This window comes from Thermobia domestica, chromosome 9, assembly GCF_964235325.1.
Source record: "Thermobia domestica chromosome 9, izTheDome1.hap1.1, whole genome shotgun sequence".
Classification (NCBI taxonomy): domain Eukaryota; kingdom Metazoa; phylum Arthropoda; class Insecta; order Zygentoma; family Lepismatidae; genus Thermobia; species Thermobia domestica.
In genome coordinates this window covers 9,688,955-9,711,859 of record NC_137462.1, presented here as the reverse complement: position 1 = coordinate 9,711,859, position 22,905 = coordinate 9,688,955, and the positions used below count along the sequence as shown (strand labels likewise).

General features: G+C 35.9%; 2 protein-coding genes across 3 annotated transcripts in view; one reads left to right on the top strand and one right to left on the bottom strand.

Moving 5' to 3' along the window:
• The window catches only part of Trxr1 (Thioredoxin reductase 1), a 40,957-nt gene extending 35,201 nt beyond the window's left edge, over positions 1-5,756 (bottom strand). The window contains exons 1-2 of the mRNA XM_081770577.1: positions 5,368-5,756; positions 3,011-3,234 (exon numbers count right to left, since the gene is read on the bottom strand). Coding sequence (XP_081626703.1) covers positions 3,011-3,234; positions 5,368-5,524 — 381 coding nt within the window. The 5' untranslated portion in view covers positions 5,525-5,756. The remainder of the gene's footprint in view (positions 1-3,010; positions 3,235-5,367) is intronic.
• A 4,045-nt stretch (positions 5,757-9,801) lies between these two features.
• LOC145694395 (E3 ubiquitin-protein ligase TRIM37-like) overlaps positions 9,802-22,905 on the top strand; it is a 194,628-nt gene continuing 181,524 nt past the window's right edge. The window contains exon 1 of one of the 2 annotated variants that reach the window (XM_081770570.1): positions 9,802-10,109. In XM_081770570.1, coding sequence (XP_081626696.1) covers positions 10,059-10,109 — 51 coding nt within the window. In that variant the 5' untranslated portion in view covers positions 9,802-10,058. The remainder of the gene's footprint in view (positions 10,110-22,905) is intronic. The other variant, XM_081770573.1, reaches the window with a different exon arrangement.

Below are 22,905 nucleotides of genomic sequence, written 5' to 3'. Positions count from 1 at the left end.
ACGTGACAGTGTTTTTAAGTTATTGTTTCATTGTTACTATTGAAGAATGGCGAATGAATTGTTAGATGTCGTCTCTTCACGGGTTGCGCAAGTTTCCAGGATTTTAAGTGGTAAGTACAAAGTGCAAAATGAAACATTTTATTCGATTAGTAAACGAATTATAGCGTATTATAGCTTTTACATATTTGAGTATCTATTTTTTTCCCCGAAGTTCGCGATTACTTGTTTATTTTATTTTGCCATTTTTGGGTGTTTATTTTGCAACTTTGCCAGCCACTTTCGGGCTTTTATTTCGCCATTAATTCCAGGCTTTATTTATCGCACAAATTGATAAAGAAAGGATTGTATTTTTCTTGGCGTCGTGATTTTAATAAATCTTCTCGTGCTATCAGCCAGGTGAGAGTATTGACATCTGACGTTTCGAATGCAGACATCGCATTGATCTTCAGTAATTGTACTAAAGAGACCAGAGATGTAAGCATATATATATGGTGACTACTTAGGGGCAGAGCTATGAATGGAGGTTTGTGATTGGCTAAGTGAAATGCTGGCTCCTGATTGGCTGTTGTTGTGGCTACGAGAAATGACTTTGTTGAATCTGTTTTTGTTCCTGAAAAGGGGCCAAGCAGATAGGGCCGAGTTGAAACCCATTGTCTCTATTGTGACTGTTCTTTTCCCGTGAGATAGCTATGGTTTCCTTTATTGTTCGGTCCCAAAACTTACTGCACTTGGCTACTATGGTGGTATTTGTAAAATCAATTTTGTGTCCAACCTGTAAGCTTTGCATGAATCGCATCTGGTAGGAAGTGCCGACAACTATGCCATAACGATTCTTCTATACTTCTGTACCATAACGATTGTTGCCGTAAGATGTAAAAAAAAGTTTGCAGTCAATGCTTTAAGTAAACGTTGATGAGGGAAATGAGAGGATTGAAAATTTGGGCAATTATTAAATCACAGACCTATACAACGGCTAGTACAAGTTAATAAATACTTCTTTCGACAATAAATCCTGTAAATGCAAAGAATGAAGATGAAAGAAATGATCAAATAAAGACAGTGGCAACAGGAAAAAAATCCCTCTTCCACTCCCCCCAGAAAAAAAAACTTACAAGATCCGCAATATCATGATGGATTTTTCTCAACGAAAACCACTGTATCCCGAAAGGTACACCTGTTAAATCGAATGAGAAACAAGAGGGGTATAGTTGGTGAACCAAACTCAGAAGCTTCCGGTGTGCAAAGCTGTGGAACAAGACAATATTACCAAACTGAGTCTGTCTCTGACCGGGCTTGGCCGCCAAATATAGTGATTTTTATTCCTTAAGCGATGGGCTACTTCCCCACCAAATTTTGTTCACATCCGGACAGTAGTTACCAAGAAATCAAGTACCACGTACAAGTCGAACCGAGCCGAGTTTGTCCCTCGCCGAGCTCAGCCACCAAAATATAACGATCTTTCTTCCTTGGACGATGGGATATAGTGATCTTTCTTCCTTTCTTGCCAACTAAATTTGATTTAGATCCGGTCAGTACTTACTGAGAAATAAAAGTACCCCTCCCCCCACACACATACGAGGGGCAGTCAAATTGTTCTCGGAATTATGATGTAGTGTTGCCATTTGTGATGCTATCACAATGAATCTTGTAGAGTACAGTCCTTAGGTTGCCTAAGGCACCTTCGGAAAACAAACACACACACACACACACACACACAGAGAGAGAGAGAGAGAGAGACAGATAGTCAGTCAGTCAGTCACTCTCACTCACACTCACTCACTCTCTCTCTTGCTCCACCGCTCCTGCGATTTCTGGAAACAGCAACAAAAGTCCTCTTTTGCTATGTTCCGAAGTTGGCCTTCGGCCTTCCCGTTGATTTCGACGTCTTCTACAGTGACGAAACGGGTACCGATGCTGTTTTCCTTCAAGCATTGTCACCGCAAACTGATTTTAAGCAGGTATCTGAAGCAGATTTCCCCAACTTTCACATGAACTTGATGTTTGTGCATTGCTCGAACAGCGGTAATGCACCAACTGATTACCACATACTCCTCCGTTTAGCTACACTATTCGTAAACTCAAACAGTGACTTTAATCGGTTCTTATAGGTTCAGTCACTTCCTGGAACTGTTACTGCCTGAGTCACTTGTTGGAACTGTTCGTTCCTTCCGTGTGACGTTCTTAGTTGAGATTGGCGGTAGTTCATATTTTTCCCACTAGGTGTCTCCGTACAGTCATATGATAGTTTGGTAGTGTGATGTCACATGTTCTGTCTCCTTGTAGGAAGTGTAAGGAAGCGCGTGGTCGAAGGCTGATTGTAATAATAGCAAGTGCCCTTGCTTTAATAAATCGACGTCTGTGCGGAAAGGAATATTTTTTAGTAGTGTGAAGTTGAGTATTGCGCAACTGCGATTGCTATCTTATTTTTTCGTGTGTGGAATCAGCAATTATGTATTTTTACTGGCATGTATGGCGGCGTAAATTTGCTGATAGTTTGTCACTTGGAGAGCGATATTTTTAATTTTTACGCCATGCTAGATCTGTCTATCATTAGCGGTAAGTGTTTTCATTTTTTTATTGATATTATTTTTATTCCTGATTTTTTTTTCATTTGAGTATTTGGCAAGATTTTCCTTCGTATAGAACAGTATGTATAATGTTAAGAATTATACTATAATCTTAATGCAAGGGGCACATAAGCTTTTTAAAAAAAAATAAAAAAAAAATAGTAAATTACTTGTAGGAGGAATGGTGTTTAGTAACATTTTGGCCCTTGTACTTATAGTGTACATTACTTTGACTCGGACAGTGACTGCAACTGGGTCAGATGAATCGGTTGCAGTCACTGTATGAGTCAAAGTAAAGACCTGTCCAAGATTCATTGTGACTGCCCCTCGTACATCTGAAGTGAAACTATAAGCTATACTCTATGCTTACGCCGGGAGCTAATACAGAAAGAGGTGTATTATTAGCTTAGAAAAGATTCAGTCACACAAACTCTGTTATTTACCTCAAATGATTCTCCTAGAAGAGATGCCCGATGAAACAACTTCTTTGGAATACAACCAACATTGACACAAGTCCCACCAAGTCCCCATTTGGTACCAATGTGAGTAGGATCCACGTAGTCTAACACAAGAACTTTGGCACCTAATAAAGAGGCCTCCTTTGCACAGCTAAGACCTCCAGATCCTCCGCCTATTACCACTAAATCATAATCGTATTTACTGTCTCCTGAAAATAAATAAATAAATACCAAACACTATGTACATAAAAAGTATATATATATATATATATATAAAAGTTGGAAAAGGTAATGAAAACTTTAACAGATTAAAATTTAAAATTATGACTAAGGAAAAACAATTGATTGAATTAAAACTTAGTCAAAAAGTAAACATTATTTACCTAATTACTCAACGTTATGATAATAGACCTTCCTCACAATTACTCCCTTCATTTTTCTACTTCAGTTCTAGTCCTATATCACAAATATTTGTTAATTTCCTGCTTTCTTCATTCTTCACTAAGCATGCATCCATACTGGATTACTGCGCGAGGTAGTACATTTCAACTGTTCAGTGACGCAAACTCTCATATCCAGAAATAACGAAAACCATGTTTCAGTGGAATTATAAATTTGTTACCCTATCAGTATGAGGGAGCTGAAGATAATATAATGGTGGACACATAGCATAAAACACAAACTTAAAACCTAAACCAACTTATACCACATGACCACTAAAAAGTACCAATTGCATCTAACCAAATCAGTCAGGAGTGAAGGAAGAGGTCCGCGCGGGTGTGCGTCTGCAGAAAGCAGACACGTCAGTGACGGTGGGTATACGCATAAATATAGTAATTTATTAGATGAGGTAGCATACGTATAAATAAGGATAAGTAGAAAAGACGTCTTGCATGTAGCACTTCCGGGATTACTTTGTAGACTGCATGTGCACGGTGCAGATTTATTGTACAGATCCATAAATTTGTAAATAATATTTTAGTAAGACTACTATAAACAATCTAAATATGTTGTGTTCTTACCTGTGAGATGCGGAATCTAATCAAAAATACTTACTGAAAGTCGAACCTGTTATGCACATATTCGCCCATAAGGTAGCTAGTGACCACAATTTATAAAGTGAAGTGAAGTGAAATATCTGAAGTTACTGTGCTAACTCATGACGCGCAACTATAAAAGTGTCCGAGAGTTAAGAGATCCACATTATTATGGAACTTAGGTTAGTAATGCGTTACATTACTTTGGAACACAAATATGCAAGCAATGAAGAGATGTCGGAATATTACCTATAACATCTTCAGTACGTACAAACACGTAATTCAACACGTATGTTAAGTAATTTTATGTGATACAGTGATTTGTGAACCCACGTTCATGTGTACATTCGCTAACGCACACCCTCGCTTCCGCTCGGATTCCACTGTTGCGCTCCTTCTCTGATTCACTTAGATACTATTTGTGTTGTTTAGTGGACACCTAGTACAAGTTGCTTAGTGTCTTTAGCAGAATAGTTCTTATCGCCTACATACACTTAATCCCCCTAAAGTGAATGTGTACAGAGGAATGCAAATCCATACCCCAAAAATGATAGTTTAGGATACAAAAGTCTATTTACTGAAAACGCAATGAATTATATATGGATCCGTACAAAAAATCTGCACCGATGCACCTCACATACCACTTCATTTCATTATGTCCTCTTTATGGAGCACCACTTGATAAGGAAAGCACTTTTCATTTCCTATTTTAACCTTGGTATACGTACGATAGGTAAGATAAGGATACCTATAGGCCTGTTATGATTTCTTATATAATCGTATTGCTAAATTTGTTCAATATTTCTTCGGTAGATTATACAAATTTATACCCCCCCCCCCTAGAATAGGCAACACAGAGCCCCAAAGGGGCGATACGCTGTGGGACACTGTAGAGAACCAATTGGCACTTTTCTCTCCTCTATTGCATCATCCACTTCCTAGGTTAGTTACTAAGACAGTGTATTTGAAACACTGAAACATTATGCTCTATTGTCAGTTTATCTAATATGGCCCCACTGCGCGCCTTAATACAGTCGACGATTAAGCTTAATTTTTCTCTAATTAGTCACCGTTCAGTGATGACTTTATTGCCTTTTTCAATTGTCTAATGCTCATATTTCGAAAAACTCACTCAATTTTCTCGTAAATTGAGCAATTTTAGGTGCCATCTCAGGAACTTAACTCATATAGTTTTTAATTTGATGGACTATAATTAATCTGCCCCTCATTTTTCATATTTGAACTAAAACATCAATTTATCGATTTTTTAAAAACATTTTTGTAAAGCTATGTCAATCAACTCACGTTTTGGTTTTGAATCAACACTGTAAAATGTGGCAGTCCTCCATTTACCCGATATCCATCCGAACTTCACCAATTGTCGGTAACATAAACCATAGACTTGAGCTTGTCTCGCTCCATTGCAAGGCACAACATTCCTGAACACCGTTACACTAGCCATTCAGAGGCACGTTTAACTATAGGATTCATATAATACCCGAGAATGGCATTAGAGTTTATTCTTTTCTCATACAAATAGTACGTACACACAGTTTTAAATATACGTAAACTGTACATTAAATCAAGCATATAATATATGACTTGCTGTCCACCGCTCCACACATTTCCACTTCCCAGCTGTTATACACTGTTCGTCCGGGAATGCTTACTGATGTAGAATTATTTATCTCTAGCTTTCCAGAGACTCGATAGAATAATCCGAAAAATTAAACAAGAATTTTAGGAAAATGGATTTAAAAGATTGCGATCTTGGCCAATAATTTGTTTTTGGATTAGCAGCCACAATTTTTTAAATAGCCCCTAAATCGAGTTTTCGTACTTTCTACCTAATAAGCGCATTATACTGAGTTAACTGATAGTTTGAGTTTGGCTACACTCAGTGGCGTATTTAGGAGGGGCTTCCGGGCTTAAGCCCCCCGAAATCTTACTTACTATAGTAAAGTATATGAAATATTTTGCAGAATTTTCACATTTTCAGGCATATCCCCCCGAAAGTTAGCAAAGCCCCTCCCGAAACAAAATCGTAAATACGCCACTGGCTACACTGTATGTAGTTCTCCAAGATACTTATATTGGATCAGCGGCACAACAGACCCGCAACCAGAACTTAACACAAAATGCTATTATTAATACCAAAAAAAAAGATACTTATTTGTAAGAGAATTTTTAATAACTTCCCCCCTAATATATATTCATGCCCCCCCAACCACTATGGCTGGTTGCAGGTCTGGGCCACAACATTTTTGAATGGCCCTAAATTGAGTTAACTAATTTTCTATGGAATGAGCACATTATTGTAGAATGCAGAATTTCATGGCGACGATGATTGACAATAGTCCATCTTCGTCTCCTGTTATGAAACTCAAAAGAGGACAACAGAAACAGAGGCAATCTCGTTTATATAAGAATTTAAGAAAATACATATTTCCAGCATAGCAGTAGTTAGTGTCAGTGCGTTAATTATTTACCCGTACCAAGCCGTAGCTTTACACTTTGAAAATTATGCGACAACAGTAAGCTACCCCACGATCTTCCTGTTCACATCTCTCGCTGTCGAAGCACGTGTGAATCGCGGAGCAATACATTTCGCTTTCTTTACGTCTACTTTGTTCTAAAGCTGGAAAGACTTTATATGTAATTCTCCAGATATAAGGACTACAAGAAAAAAATTGATTGAAATACATAGGATCTTTTGATCAAAAGAAAAAAATGTTGGAAAATGTCGGGAAGTCAATAACACAAGATTACTGCAGAGGAATAACTTGAATACAGTACATAATAGTGTATATCTACTGATGAGACATTATGACTACCACTTATGATTATGTTTCAATATTGACACTTACAGCTATCAAAGAACGAAATATGGTCTGTTTTTTTGGTCGGATAAAGTAGACGTTTAGCCGAAGTCGGTGCTATAGTCCTGTAATTCAGTTTCATGAAGGCCAAATAGTGCAATGAGAAAAACACTATAGTGTGAGAATTGGTCTTGCATGCTTATCTGTGTACTAGGTTCAAGCCCAGTCGTTGTTCGAAGCTCACGTTAATAGGTCTTTCATAATCTCGGTATTGCATAGGGTTGGCTGGTTTAAACCAAAAAACGAAAAATGTTAGTAATAGTGTAAGTGTTTGTAAAATCTTGATGAACACACATTTATGGGTTATCAGTTTCACTCCCATATATTATTCGTATTATATTCAGACCTAAATTTCTCAATCATTACTGAATGTTATTTTATGAATGTTATTTTGTGTTTTTTTTATATAGTTTATAATTGTTGTGCAATTGCAATCAAAGAAAAATTCTAAATATTGTTTCCTTTTTTTAAATAATGTTTACTATTGATAAAATCGAATTGCCGTACTTTTTGGGGGGTCATACAAACCCCACGAGAGGCATTTATTGAAATCAGAAGCATCTTTGGTATCTATTTATGTATAAATTGGTCAGAGCCAAAATGAACTCAAATAATTCGTATCTTTCACTTTTCTTACTGATATGCAAATTAAGTCGTTTTATTTCTTTAACTTGGACTAGCAAAAGTCCTAGTGAACTAACTTGGACTAAATTAGTTCTTCTGTACTTTGCATGCTTTGAAATTGTCCATATGTAATTCTGTATAATGCTTTCACTTGTGCAACTGTTTATCTTTTTGTCCTTTTGAAGTGACTCTTGACAATTATATTAGCAAGTATGTAAAGATTAGTACAACGTATTTTTGTCATGAGTCCTTCGTAAGTGAGTCGGCAGACGTATCGCATTTGTAGCCAACTAGTCCTGGCTTCGAGTTCAAATGGAGAACAATTTCTCTCGGATGTAAGCCGAGAAGCAGTTTGGATTCCGCTTTAAGCTTATGTGAAGCCTTCCAGCATAACCCGATTGTTGCATAATAACACCAGGGCGAAACAAACTTGTTCCTGTCCATATCTGATATAAATACTTAGAGTAAGTTATTTAAACCATAAAAACCGGGTTTAAACAAAAAAAAAAAGGTTTTTGGTTTTTTTCAATAAAAACCGTGGTTTCTGCCAACCCTGGTATAGCATAAGGACAGAAAGCAAAAATTTAATACCTCCAAAATTGAATTTTATGTGACGTTCCATTTATTGACGTAAATTTCTTCAGGACAGAATAAGCATAATGACAGCGAATACATTGCTTTCTTCCAATAGGTCGTCCCAAACTATGTATATATAAATATGCCTACCTGTACTTGAATCGATTCCATAGTCAAGGGGATTTGCTTCAGAATTTACTAGGGAGTGTAGCAGCCTAATAAGTGAAGACAGGCGAATTTCAGCGAGGATTAGAGTGCTATTTCTACTTCATTTGTGTTAGAAGTATTCTGCATGAAAAAATAAGTTGTAAGCCTGGACAATACTGATTGTTCGTGAAATAGTAAATTTTACACGCTTAAATTTTCAAATCTTAGTCCTATGTGGTTGATCTGCACAAAACTTCATTTTGGTATTCCGACACAAGCATAGCTTATTATTATTATTATTATTATTATTATTATTATTATTATTATTATTATTATTATTATTATTATTATTATTATTATTATTATTATTATTATTATTACTATTATTCGTACTGAGTCGTACTGAACCAATGCAATCCAACTCAAACCATCCAATTCGCTGTGAGGAACACTCACTCTCTTAAACACCGTAATTGCTCAAACGCGCAGGAAATCTTGATGATGTGACTTTAGAAGTATCTCGAGTGACTCAAGGAAATTCGGTTTTATTTAATTCCATTCATCAATGAGTATGAATTTTGTTTCTCATTTTTCGGAAACGTAAACAGCTAGGTTTTTATGAACGAGATTGTAGAGCCTAGAAGCGCTATGTCTTTGCATAGAGCAGCTTCATGGCAAGTATTAGAAAGGAAGACAGAAGTTTTATTCCTAGTGAGAGTTTCAGTCCGCGTCTCAGTTTGTTAAAAAGAAATGTTAAGTACAGATCAACAAATCAACCTGTCTTTGTGCACATACTGCTACATACCGTACATACATACATATACAGGTATTACCAATGAGACTTAGAAAAATAAATAGATATTGGGGCCGATTAAATATTGACTTGCATGACCACAACGCATCTTTGCGATCAATTTCCGACAAACAGCGTTAAATGTATTTTTTGGAATTTGTGTCATGACGTCAATCGTAAGATTTTGCGATCTTGAAACTAAATTTATCATATTCAAAGTCTCGAATCCGAATTTTAGAACAAAACTTCTGAATAAGTATGCTATATATATTTCAGAGAGCAAGCAAAATTGTACAAAATCACAAGCTTTCATTTGGGATTTGACTAACATAGGTATGTTAATTCCACGCAAAGTAAAATCGCAAGACACTCTGATCGCAAATGTTCGGGAGAACGGTATTTAATCGGCCTCGTTTTTGTCGTAAGTTTGTCTGTGATGCGTTGCGATCACAAAAGTCAGTATTGTTAATTGAAACCTTACTCGTTAGTAAGGAGATAACAAATATATATTTTTTCTGTTATTAAATTGAAGTCAACGTATATACTCTATCTGTCAGAAAATGTATTTACACTATTTCGATTACATTAGAAAAAGTAATGTTGTTAAAAGACATACTTTTGACGTTAATTTCAAGTGTTTCTTTCTTAACTTCATTATTTCTCTGGATATACTACGGAGCTCACGTATCGTCTGTTCACTGCGCAAAGCATGATGGATATGCGGAACAGCTTTTAGACATCTGACAGGCGAAGATTCACCAGTACACAAAATATTGGCCGTAGTGCAGGCAGTGCGTACGGCGTTAGTACATCCGTGTTTTGACAGCACTGCGGCACAAAAATGTGAAGGATGGAGTCAAGAAAATATCAATTATGTTAATTTCCCGTGTGTCTTTTACTGCTTAAATAAATCGTGCGTTTAAATGTGTGTTGTCTGTGTTCGTAAACAAGGTGTCTTCTGAGTTTTAATCTTAAGGATGGCATCGAGGGATAAGGGAGCTAAAAAAGTGGACGAGCTAAGCGTGGAGGTATGTTAATATTATTTATCTGTTTCTTTCATGAAAATAAATACTACATAGCATTAATCTTACATGTACTGAAAGATTTTGTGTGTAGTAATAAGCTGCAGATGTTTTTCACATGAGTTATAGCAATGATAGTAATCGATAGTAAGAACTTGACAGCATCTTTATTTATTTATTATTATTTTTCTTTTTATATGGATGTAGCAAATCATTGCACTTAAAGCGTTTAAAATCGATATGCATTATTCTTATTGGAATGTAGTGGCCGTCCTACAAGTATGTATAGGTTATATGCTTATCCTTATTTCGAAAATCTTTCAATGCATTGGTGTGTTGTTAACTTGGAGTTTTCTATATCGGAAGTTGGTAAAATTTAGTCAATCTTGAATGTCGTTTCAACTTTAAAGAGAATCTTTACCACCCTGAAGTCATATATTCTTTGGTAAATCATGGTTCCATAATTCTGGGAACGCCTGTAGTTGCACAGGTGTAATTTCTTGGCACTATTTGGATAAACGTAGACATTTTTCTTTTCCCAAAAATAGTAGGCACTAATTGACCACAAACTAGTAAAATTGTCTTTGTATTCCTTAAGTATGGATAGCTTAAGGGCTGTTGCGATTTCTTAAAATTTTATTGTTTTACTGATTCCAGAAACAGTTTGTATTAGGACTCTGAAACGTTGATATACACATTAAAATAAGGCAAATTCATAAGCAAAATATAGCGTAATTATTTGTTGAATATTGCGGAGAAATCTTGGATACCTCGAAAACTTCGAAAAAAAATAAAACTAATGAAGTAATTAAATGGATATCGTGAAATGGACAGTTGCATGAGATTCGATAATCGCTATAATTGTGACATGATACGGAGATATTAAAGTTACTTACTAAAAGCATAGAAAAATTAGACGGAATTGTCGTCGAGAAGTAGAAGGTATCTTAGCAACTTTACGTTATACACTTTCCAGGCTGATATTTAGTCTCTCTCCCAATCGTGCACGTATAAGATCTCTTGTGTTGATTACTTCACAAAATATAGCTGAGCGAGCGATAGCGAGCAAAGGGGATTAGAAGCCTCCCAGGGCCCGTTTTTTTTTTTTTTTTTCTAGACAAAACCAAGGTACTCTGTTCTGGAGCCATGAAATGAGTTGGGATAGATTCTAAATGCCATCCCTTAAAGGATTTCGATATATGGTCATCCTGTTATAATAATTGTAACTTTTTTTTTTTACTTCCCGTCTTTTTTCTTCCCTTCTACACAAACAAAAAATCTGAAACGCACAGCCTATATAATTATTTTAAATGAAAAGTCCATTTGCCAAATTTCATGTCTCTAACCTTCAGAGATTCTGAGATATGGACGTTTTAAGACAATAACAGTGACTCTTTCTTCCCTCTTCGAATTAAAAAAAAAAAGATTCTTCCTTAGTGGTATCTTACGTCACAGATCCAATGTCCTGTCCAAATTTGAAGTTCGTAGCTTAAGCGGTTTGACCTGGGCACTCAGGACCTTTTTTTCTTTATATAAATAGATATGTAGTAAACATTTATTTCTGCAACATAAAAGCATCCCAACAATGAATATCATTTTTGCTACTCACACACTGTGTTTTCAATGTAATTTCAATATACTAATTACTTTCAAAATGTTAGGGCACATTATTTATTGATTATTTGATCTATTCCGCCTCTGTCGATAGAGGCAGGTAAGATAACCAGTTCCAGGAAATACTCGAAGCATCCATACAGTCCTACCTCCTCTAAATAGCGAATCATCAAGCACAGTCCGTAGTTGTGGATTTTCAGACAGTAACCCTAGTAACGAGAACTTGAGTTTATATATATATATATATATATATATTCTATTTTCAACTTTGTAACATGAATTCGATCGTCGTTTGTTACAGAATCGTACAAGTTACCCAGAAGGAAAATGCTACGGATATATGAAGGGAGCAAAAGGTATAGCCCAATAAGTTCATCTGGACTGCGAAACGTTTTGAAATTTATAATGTTAATTATGTGATTGTTATTGGTTTGTCCTTGAAAATCTTACTTTCAGGGTGCTTGGGAGATGTTTTTGATAACCATAACATAATCAAACCAACTACTATACTGCGTTCCTGATAGCAAAGTCTAAACTAGTAGGTAAATTGTAGGCATAATATTTTAGCTTCCATTATTGATCTTTTAATGAGTTTGAGTTCGTGTTATGTTAATTGTTTTAGGACAGAGGCATGGTTGGCAGTAGACAGATTTCTAATGAGCAAATACCCGATATTTGTAATCAGATTCAAATGTGAAATGATCCTTCGTTCAGGTCACAGACGATGGAGTCTCAGCACATGTACTTAAATTGATTCCGGTTTAGGTTATATACTAGAATTAGATTTCGCGTTACGGAGTGACTTAAAGGAAGACGTCCGATATAGATTTCAGTGCAATGACTAACTATCCTGAAGAAACAGGCGGTTTTGTAAATTCAGTTGTGCTAAGGTTGTAACCTAACATGCATGTGGACGTGTCATAGACCCAGAAATCCGGGCTTACGACATTTTAGGAATTTTGTCATACAATGAAATTTGTTAATACGTCCTTTTACGTTCCACGTTTATGCTTCAAGACTAAGGAAGATAGCGATGCTGATAATGAATGAAATGATAGAATGAAGGAAGTAGGAGGAAACAGGAGAACTCCGGAAAAAAAAAAAAAAACACGCACCCCTGAGCTACTGCGACCTGTTGAATGTTGTGTCCAACATCCAAGACAGAGGTGAACAGGGTCAATGCAAATAATTGAGCGAGAGCCCTGTAAGTCAGAGGATGAATTCCCAGGTCAATTAGTAAGCGCGAGTGTTAGCTCCATTCGAGATTACTGTGTCCGAGCTCTTAGCAAGCGCGGGATCGAAAGAACTCTAGTCTCACTGGATACGGCGAATGTGAGCCTGAGATAGCATATCGAGAATAATGATCCTGATCCTGCGCGAATCTAGATTATAAAATGGCCATCTCTGACACGAGGCAACGAATGACGTTGCTTCAATACTGCCGAGTTCCCAGATAGACAGGTCACGAACTTACAGAATAGTGAGAAATATCATCATCATCATAGGTGTTTTGATATTATTGGCAGGTTACTTACCGCAGCTGAGAAGCTTCCATGCTCCATGATTTTATGCTAACCTCTTCGTCTTCACGTACGATTTTTCTGTTTTGATATCGTCCATTAATTGTAGTCTACTTCGCCTCCTCCCTCTCTTTCCTGCCACAATACCCTCTGGCACGTCATTCATAGTACAATTTTTTCATAGCCAATGTCCCAACCAGTTTCTTTTCCTCTTCTTAATAATATCTAAAATTGTTCTTTTTGTTCCCATCATTTCTAACATCCTCTCTTTCGCTTTCCTCTCGATGCAGCTAATTCTCTTCATTCTTAACCACACCCACATTTCGAAAACTTTCAGTGATTTTTCATCATTTTTGCGTAACGTCCATGTTTCTGACCTGTACATCACAATATTCCATACAAAACATTTTATGAGTCTTTTTCTCAGCTTTTTATTCAATGTTCCACAAAATAGTATTTTCCTCCTTCTAAAGGCTTCTTTCATCATTTCTGTCTTACTTTTATTTAACTGCGACACCGTGTGCGTGGGTTTTCTCGGGGTTCTCCCGTTTCGTCCCACTTTCTTCATTCCACCATTTCATTCATCTCTCATCATCACCGTCTCCTTTAGCCTAACCGGCATAACCGTGGGACGTAAAACTCAAAAATTTCATTTCATTTTTTTATTTAACTGCGGGGAAAATTGGTAGATTTTACTATACATATTAATGTAGTAATAGTTAGTACAGGAAAAGACGATACTTGTATTGCGTCAAGTTGATCGTCAACGTGTTGATCCCTCCCCCCCCCCCGCCAAATAATTACAAAACAAAGGTAGTGGTTTTAAAGTTATGTAACTGTATAATGTGTTTGAAGAATTAAAATAATACCATTGTTACTATTATTGCGAGAGGATGCTACAGTTTGCGTGTGAAAACTCGGGTGAAATGAAGTGTAAATGATAAATTTTTATACTTATTTCACCCACTCTTCTCGTATGCACAGATCTTCAACTTTTGCGGACGCCCTAAAGAAAGAAATCAGTTTCCCTCCCCCCACACCATCGTTTCTAATCACCTCATCAAAAAATAATCCTATCATCTGTTTTTGAGTTTGAGAGAGAAATCGTAATCTGACGGTAGAAAGGCGGTCCCAGGTGTGAAAGCCTTTGAAGGACAGCCATTGCGGGTGAGAGTCTTCCTGCATTTTCTTCATTCACACCATGCAAATGCTGGGATGGTAGCTAACAAAATAGTACTAGGCTGCTTCCTTTGTTCTTTTCTCCACTTCCCGAGTAGAGTGATCACCAAGGGACGTCATTCCTCATACACGCCAGGGTAAAATGGCCGTGAATGCCGAAAATTCAGAAATAGAGGGTAGCCCAAAATAGGTATACACATCAGCATTGACGAAGTATAACATTCTAGCTTATACGTTTATTTGTTAACATATACGTAAAAACACATTAAGAATAAATAATAAAGAAACTAAGTGTACCTGATGGATAACAATAAGAAAAGCAATGAGTTGATCAGTACAGGACTGTATACCTACTTTTGGGCCACCCTGTATATTTCGAGTTTGAAGGATTGAACTTATGTAATTTCTGTTGTGTTTATGTTATCGAATGATGAGGGGTATTGTCCTGGAGAAACAGGACTTTCCACGACATTGCTGCTTCGCATGGGTAAACATAATCAAATACAGCTCATCGCGGTAATTTAAAAAATAATTAACGTGTCATTAGTCACAGGTCCTGCAAAAAGGAAGGATACTTAACAATAATAATACAGTAGAGACCCTAAAACTCGACACTTGATAACACGGCAGTCCGGATAACTTGGCCACACCCTGCCAGGCCAAAAATCCCCGTGCGCAGACCCGTTCAAGGTCGTTAACGGTTTTTGTTTTGAGGTCTGTCTTATCAGGTAAATTACTGTACAGTGTGTATTCATCAATTATCATTTTCATGTATAATAAAGGCTCTATGTCTTCAAAAAGCACGTACTTTTCCTTTATTTAAGGGTAATTAGGCAGTTTATTCTCTGTTGTATTCTCAAGCAACCAATACATACAAGTACAGTGCTGTATTTTCTAAGGCAGCGTTTCCCAACCTTTTTCAACTTGCGGCACACTACAGGTGTAACTTGAATTCTCGCGGCACACCCATATATATATGGGTGATTCTGAAATTAAGGAGAATTTTGGCATTGGAAAAATCTTAAAATTAAAAATCGGAGAAATAATGTATAATTTATTTTTTACACACCTAAGGGCTAAACAAATACAATCATTACAGTGGATGAGGTCAAGAAAATATATATTTTTTTAAAAAATGGTAATTTATTATTTTGACAAACACGGAGGTTACATTAATATCCACGGAGGTTACAAAACATACTCAGTGAAGGTATATTTAAGTTTTATTCACTGGTAAAATGTAAGACAATGTAATATTTTGAATTGAATGCTTAATATAGATTTGTGATCACAGCTAAAATTGTAGTAAACGTAAACCGGAATGTTCTATTTTCCAAGAAAAGCTGTTCCAATCCCGCAACAATGTCTTTAGTATCCACAGTGGCTCTATTTGCTTTTGAGGGCAACACAATTATGAGTTCTGCCTCTATTCTGTAAAAAAAAACTCGACTTTATTCGGAGATGTTAGTAGACATTTTAAGGCCACGTAATGTCTGATGGTTTTTCTGGAGTACATAATTTCAACATAACAAAAGAGTTTGCTGTGTAAGTTCTGTCGATATCACAAAAAAATTGGCATCGTTTTCGTTGTCACTGGCGGATTACACATCTTGATAACACAAGGTTTGTTGAGATTTATTTGGTACTGGTGCAGTAGTTAAGTAAACATACGGAACTTTTAACACGTAACTATAATGAAACTTCTGAACATCGTTAGGTTAGAGTAAGAGTACGAAGATCTAAAAACAAGTTGTAGCAGTTCATAAATGCTGTTACATAAAAGAATACACTTTATGGTTGAAACACACTGAGAAAAAAATTGTAGGTGGCGTACTTAAAAAGATAGGTTACATGCGTAATTCCTGTAGTTTTTGGACGTAACGTACAGCAGACGTATAACTGAAAACGCATGTTTTATAATACTTTCTGTGTAAGTGTTCCATCTATACGTACTTTCCGTATGAAACAATGTCGGCGGTCAGGATCTCATACAAATGGACGTATATAACATATAGCTGACGAAGGTAACAGAAGTATATGCATGTGATATACGGAAAACTGTTAGATGTCAGACATCCTGCAACGACATGATGCAGCGTCTAAGGGCAGTGCCTATGCAGAATGCGGATAACGTATGCTCCGTACTGATTTCTATAGTAAGCAAGAGGATACCGTATATTTGTTACCGCTGTCCGGAGAACGGATTTTTCTCTGTACAGCAGGCACAGAGTTGTATTGTCCCTCATGAAAATGACTGCATTTAGTGTCAGGATTACATTGAAAGCAGCTTAGTCTGTACATATTTAATACCAATGTGTTTCTTCCCCATATCAATTGACGGCACTTCCATCCCCTTTGGTAGCTATAACCAAAGGAGATTGCCCCCCTCATTTCGGTTATAATTCGCACACTGTCAACAGATGTAAACACGAAGCGTGAAGAACATTTTTTACCCAATAACTGGGGCAACCATAATATAACTCGTGATATCAATATATTTACGGAATAGATTACATTTTGTTGATAGTTAACATGGAACATTGAAGGATTTTACAACTGATTTCAACATATCTATTGTTTTATTCATTATGAACATAGGGAGAATTAATAGTTTGCTTGTAGCTACAAATGGCACTTTATTGGTTGAAGCAAAAAAAGTAAAGTTGACTCGGGCGGAAACCGAACCCGGCACCCTTTGCACGTGAGTCGTAGATGTTCCTCAATCTGACACGCCGTCACTTAACTTCATGCGTCGTACGATATATGCGGCGAGTCAGAAACTTCAAGATGTTTTCTCCGTTATTTTTGGCTGTTGCGCTCTCCCAGTTTGTAATATTAACACTTTAAATATGCACTAGCACTTCGCGAAAAATGACCCCGAAGCTCATTTACTAAAGTCTGCTTTCTCCTTGTTAGTTTTATTTGGTTTTGTAATTTTCTTACCACTTTTCTTTCGGCTGGTTTCTACCCGGTCAAAATTAGGCCCAACAATATAATTCCTTAAGTCATTTCGATTGTTACCACCATTATCACTGTTAGGAGGAGTTGCCTCTTCCAGCATTTTATTTACTGCTTCCTTCTTTTCTTCGTTTCTTCTTTTCTTTATGCCTTCTAACTTTTTCACGTATTTTTTTTTCTATGGGCTCATTTCTCTCGTTTACTCATGTCTGCTATTTTTTAAAATCATTCCGCTTGTAGTTCTGGCTTTGTATCTCTCTCTCTTTTATTTTGAATTCTTCGTATAATACAGGATCTGTTTTTATTCTTTCTCTTCTTCGTCTTTCTGATTCTCTTTTCATTTTCCTACTTCTGGTACCTTACTTGGCTTTTTCTCTCCACAATTAATGCTTTTATTTGATTCCATTGTTACTTTTTCACTACCATTCTTTTCTTCTTGGCGCCATTCTCTCTATAAAATAAAAAAGTAAATCAATAATTTTAATAATCCAGGTTTAATCAGGAACAAACCTGTTTTTATTAGGTTGGACTCTACAAAGTACACATCCTACCACCTAACTTCAAACATTTAGTGCTTTTGTTCAAATAGATAAGCAACAACAAATGGTACAGATGTTCTATTTCGAACTTTTACTCATGTATAACATTTAATTAAATTTTAACTCAATATTCATCAACCAAATTATATATTATTGAAGACAACATGTAATTTATATTATAGTAGCATGTTTTGCAAACATATGATGGAATTTTTGGAATTTTTCCTCCGGGTAGCTCTAATAGGTAACATTTCAATAAGAAGCTCATAGTAACTCAAATATATAACTATTTTTTTAATAATAATATCATGAAATGCTCATTATGGTAACCTCCATGGATCATGTGTAACCTCCATGCTAGATAGAAACCATGGAGGTTACTTCCATGGAGGTTACAAAAGTGCACTTCAGACAGCCTGATACTCAAAGCTAGAAGAATATATATGCAATGACTTCGTTTTTAGTAGGAAAACTGCTATTTTAACAATAATCAATTGAAAAAACATTTTCAACATTTTTAATAATAAAACTAGCAAATACATGGAGGTTACAAGATCAAAGAGTACGCACCTATTTTCCACAAGATGTGAAGATTTTTCACGAACACAATACTGCACACACACTTATCAACATATCACTCACAAAATGGCTGCTCTGATCTTCACTTTCAAATCTAGAGACTGGACAGTGTTGCTTCCTAGTAGAGTTTCTGGTAATTTTAAAAGTACTCCATGGAGGTTACCTCACAACCCAGGGACAATATTTTCGCATTAAATAGACCATGAAAATGACCTTAAAATTTAATTTCTTGCTAAGTAGTTTCATTATTTCTGTCTTACAGTAGTAACTTATGCGGATTTTTCACGAATTTTCTAGTGGAAACATGTTTTTCTCTTCTATTAATGTTGAAAAATGTTGATGGGGACACTCCACGGAGGTTACATTTCACATATTTTTCGCTTTTTTAAAAGCAGAAAAATAAAATAAATGTTAAAATAAACTCTGGGAACACAAAGTACTAATTATTTTTTATTTAATAATAACTTTGTTACTTTAATATTGCATATCTAGAGGCTGAAAAATCAGAGGGACCGAAAATTCCCCTTAATTTCAGAATCACCCATATATATATATAATTACCGTGGTATTTTAATGTGATTACTAATTTCCTTCTTACAGAGAGGAAAGCTCGATCACTGATTTTCCCCCGTGCTAAATCATTATACTTATTTTTCATTCTAATTTTAAAATAGAAAACAATAGCAATGAAATATAGGACTCGGGTTTTTAAAAATCCACTTTCTCTTTCGAAAACTGTATCTAACCTCTAACTAAAAGGGAAGATCACAAAATAACGAACAAATAAACAAATCTCCTATACTTTTAAAACACAAATGTAGGTAATTTGTATGCATGCTTTCTTTGTTGAATTTATTGAATGATATGTTAAAATTTCAAGTTACGAAATAGTCTGCAACAATAAAGAAATAATAATGGCCATAACAATGATAAATACGTTTTTCAACATTAAAAATGTACAGAAAAGTAACACAGTATGAAATTTAAAATTGTAGATTTATAGTAGAGGTTCATAGTAATGTGAAATATAGATATACATTTTCCCCTGTCTTGCAATTTGGTTCGTATAGAATTAATAATTTGTTTCGATTTTTTCGCGGCACACCAGCGGCCGGTTGGGAAACGCTGTTCTAAGGAAACACTCGTACTTATTTTTTATTAACCCCATTCCCGATAACCCGACATTTTCACAAACTTGGCCACCCTTCGGTCCATATTAGGCCAAGTTTTCGGGACTCTAGTGTAATAATAATAATACCGTATTTTACGGACTATAAGACGGACTTTAATTTTGAAGCTTTTTTTTTTTTGTGATTTAAGCAATTTTGTGACGGCGGGGCGGGAGGGAGACAGCATTAGCAAGCTTGTGAATCGCCGCAACTCATGTTCGTCGCATCGGTGCACTGCTGCTGCCAGTTGAATTCAATATTGCCAGCGCGGCATCGAATATATGGCCATTTTTAAGACTGGCGGGAATTTTAAATCAAACACCGGACATTTGTATATTAATTTCTAGTATAAGACACGCCTGAATTTTGGAGATAAGTTTTCGAAGGAAAAAGTGCGTCTTATAGTGTGTAAAATATGTATATTATACTCGCTATCCATTTTATGTCTGTTCAGTCTGAATTGTTTCCGTTAGATTACAACTCACTCACAGTTGTACTAGATTACGAACGAGAGCTCTGGGAGGAGAAAGGAATAATAGAAATAATTGTTCTTTTCTTCTATGTCCGCATTTTTTATATGTATATATGCGTATGAATATTTATGTGTGTAAAAGAGCATGAAATATTACATTACATATTAATATGCGCATGGCTGATGTAATGTACTTTTTTTTTTCCTTTTTAACTGGGAAAATGGCTTAAGACAGAATAATGTTCTCGTCTCTAATGAAATCCTCTTTCTTGCAATAAAAATGGAAGTAAAGATGTATTTTCTCCATATTGTGACATATATTGACATCAACAGATTATGAATGTCATATGTGTGTCTCATGTGCACCCGTGTTAGGTGTTGGATTTAAGTGCATAATGAAGCAATGTCCTAATTTATTTTTCTATTTACGCTTTTATTATATGAGATAATGTTACTGCTTCGAGCAGAACGAGTACAACCCGTATCTGACTATTTTTTTTCTTTATTTTTTTTTAATCATTACTAGTATTTTATCAAGTCAACAGGGCGTTGCAGTCTAACTGTAGAACTTGCTTTGAAAAATTTATTAAGTGTTAATAAAAACACCTTGACGTCTTATTTTATTATTATATTGCTATTATTATGCGTAAAATTACAAGAAATCAGAAATTTGTAGTTCCTGATTGATGATGTGAATCCAGGAACCAGCAATCTTAATGCAGTGAGCTTTCAATACAGAATATAATACAGGTATCACTATTTAAATCGTGCGGCGGTAAAATACACGGTGTCTTAATATTTCTTTGCTGCGTACTGTAACTTTATATTCTGATAAATATGATGAATAATTTTTCTTTGTGAGGTTTAGCGTTCTATTTCAGCACCGAGAATATATGCGACATACATTTCATAATACGAGGGAGGATCAGAAAATAAACTTACAAAGCCTGCAGTGAAACTTGTATAGGTCTATGTTATTTCATACAACCAATACAGCCAAGAAATAGTTCATACATTAGGTTATTTTTCGACATAGTCTTCATAACGGCTGAGGCACTTCACGCATCATGGGATAAGTTTGAAGATTTCCTCCTGTCTGTGCGTGCCCAACCATATTGTCACGAAGTGTTTCACCTTCGCGTCTGAAGCGAAGTGACGGTTTCCAAGATGCTCCTTCAAGTGCGGGAACAGGTGAAAGTCGATTGGGGGCGAGATCTGGGCTGTAGGGATGATGTCCCAGCAGAACTACTTCAACACGCTTCAGGCTTTGTAATCTTATTTTCTGATCACTCCTCGTACAATTCACACTACAGTTAGTGTTGTCTACGAAACTAGAGACATGACAGTTCTTGTCTCGTTTTCGAGACTAGACAAAAACTTTTCAAAAATCTTCTGGGCAGCATTAGTTCAGTCAAGTCTTAGATCTGAAAGAGTATATTTTAATGTTACGTAATTAATTGTACAAAGCTGTATTTAAAGATAGCCAAGTCATTTTACAAAATGTTTCAATAATAAATATGGTTTAAGTGTTGTTATATCACACCCTTCGTGGTCCTCTCATTAGGCGAATGGATTCTGGTAACTTCCAGATGACATTATGAAAAAAAAAAAGTCTGAGTGTAAACTTTATGCATGAATTTACAGAATGAGACGAGATTACAAAGATTAATCAGATGACTCGAAAATATTTTATTTGTCTCGCTGGCAACACTAACTAATGGGACGGATACAATGCTGTCCTACCGGGAATTGAACCAGGACCACAGTTACTGGACCAGAAGAGTGGTGTAAGCCCTAGGGATGTGCATGAGACGAGACATTTTCACTACACATTCTCAAGACGAGACATCTTGCTCTCTTGTCATACGCATGGTTAGGCACTGGTCATTTGAATAATAAACTTTGTCCTGGTTTGGGCCACGCTTCGAAGACCCAGTGACTCGGAAGTAAACGATTGATTATTAACTGTACAGCATTTGCAGAAATTTATATTGGGTTAATGCTATTACTCGAGGTCCAATATTCACGTGTTCAATTCCCGACGTGGTATTTAAGGTAACGTCCCCTGAAATTTCATCTTCCTATACTGAAAAGAATAATAATGTTTGTATTTTAAACACAACTTTTGCAAAAACTTTTAATCAAAAAGAAAAGAAAAGGAAAGGAAAAGAAAGAAAGTGTTTGGACTTAGTAACATTTTTCATATTCTACGAAACTTTTACAGGCTCGCTTGATGAAACTTCTGCATCCATCATGAAAGAAAATTCCGTAGCCTTTGTTTTCTATTATTCTCACACGCTTACATTTTACTATCCCTTGTAGTTATTTTTCAGTGTACTGGTTTTCCAGACATTATTATAGAGACAGAACATTATGAATTTAGTCAGAAAATGGAGAGACCAGAGAATCATGCTTGTTTTAAAAAATAATATATTAGCAGCCTTATGCATACTTAGTATGTAATAATGATTCGTTGTCCTCGGGTCTGTTCGGGTCACGAGTTCATGTCCCATTCCATATTGGCAGCGGACAGGGCATACATAATCAATGCATAACCATGACAAGCTTTGCCCACTGTTTCCAGCGTTGTTTGTTTTTCCTGGATTTCGAACAAGGTATAACATAAGGAACTTACAATTGCTTTTCGTACCCAACTAGGATACTTTTATATAATGCAAAAATTTGAAAAAAGCAAGTGAATTAATGTGATAAATCATGAAAATAAATGTAAAACATACCTCGGTCTTTGTTTTTTTTAAACTAGTGATCGTG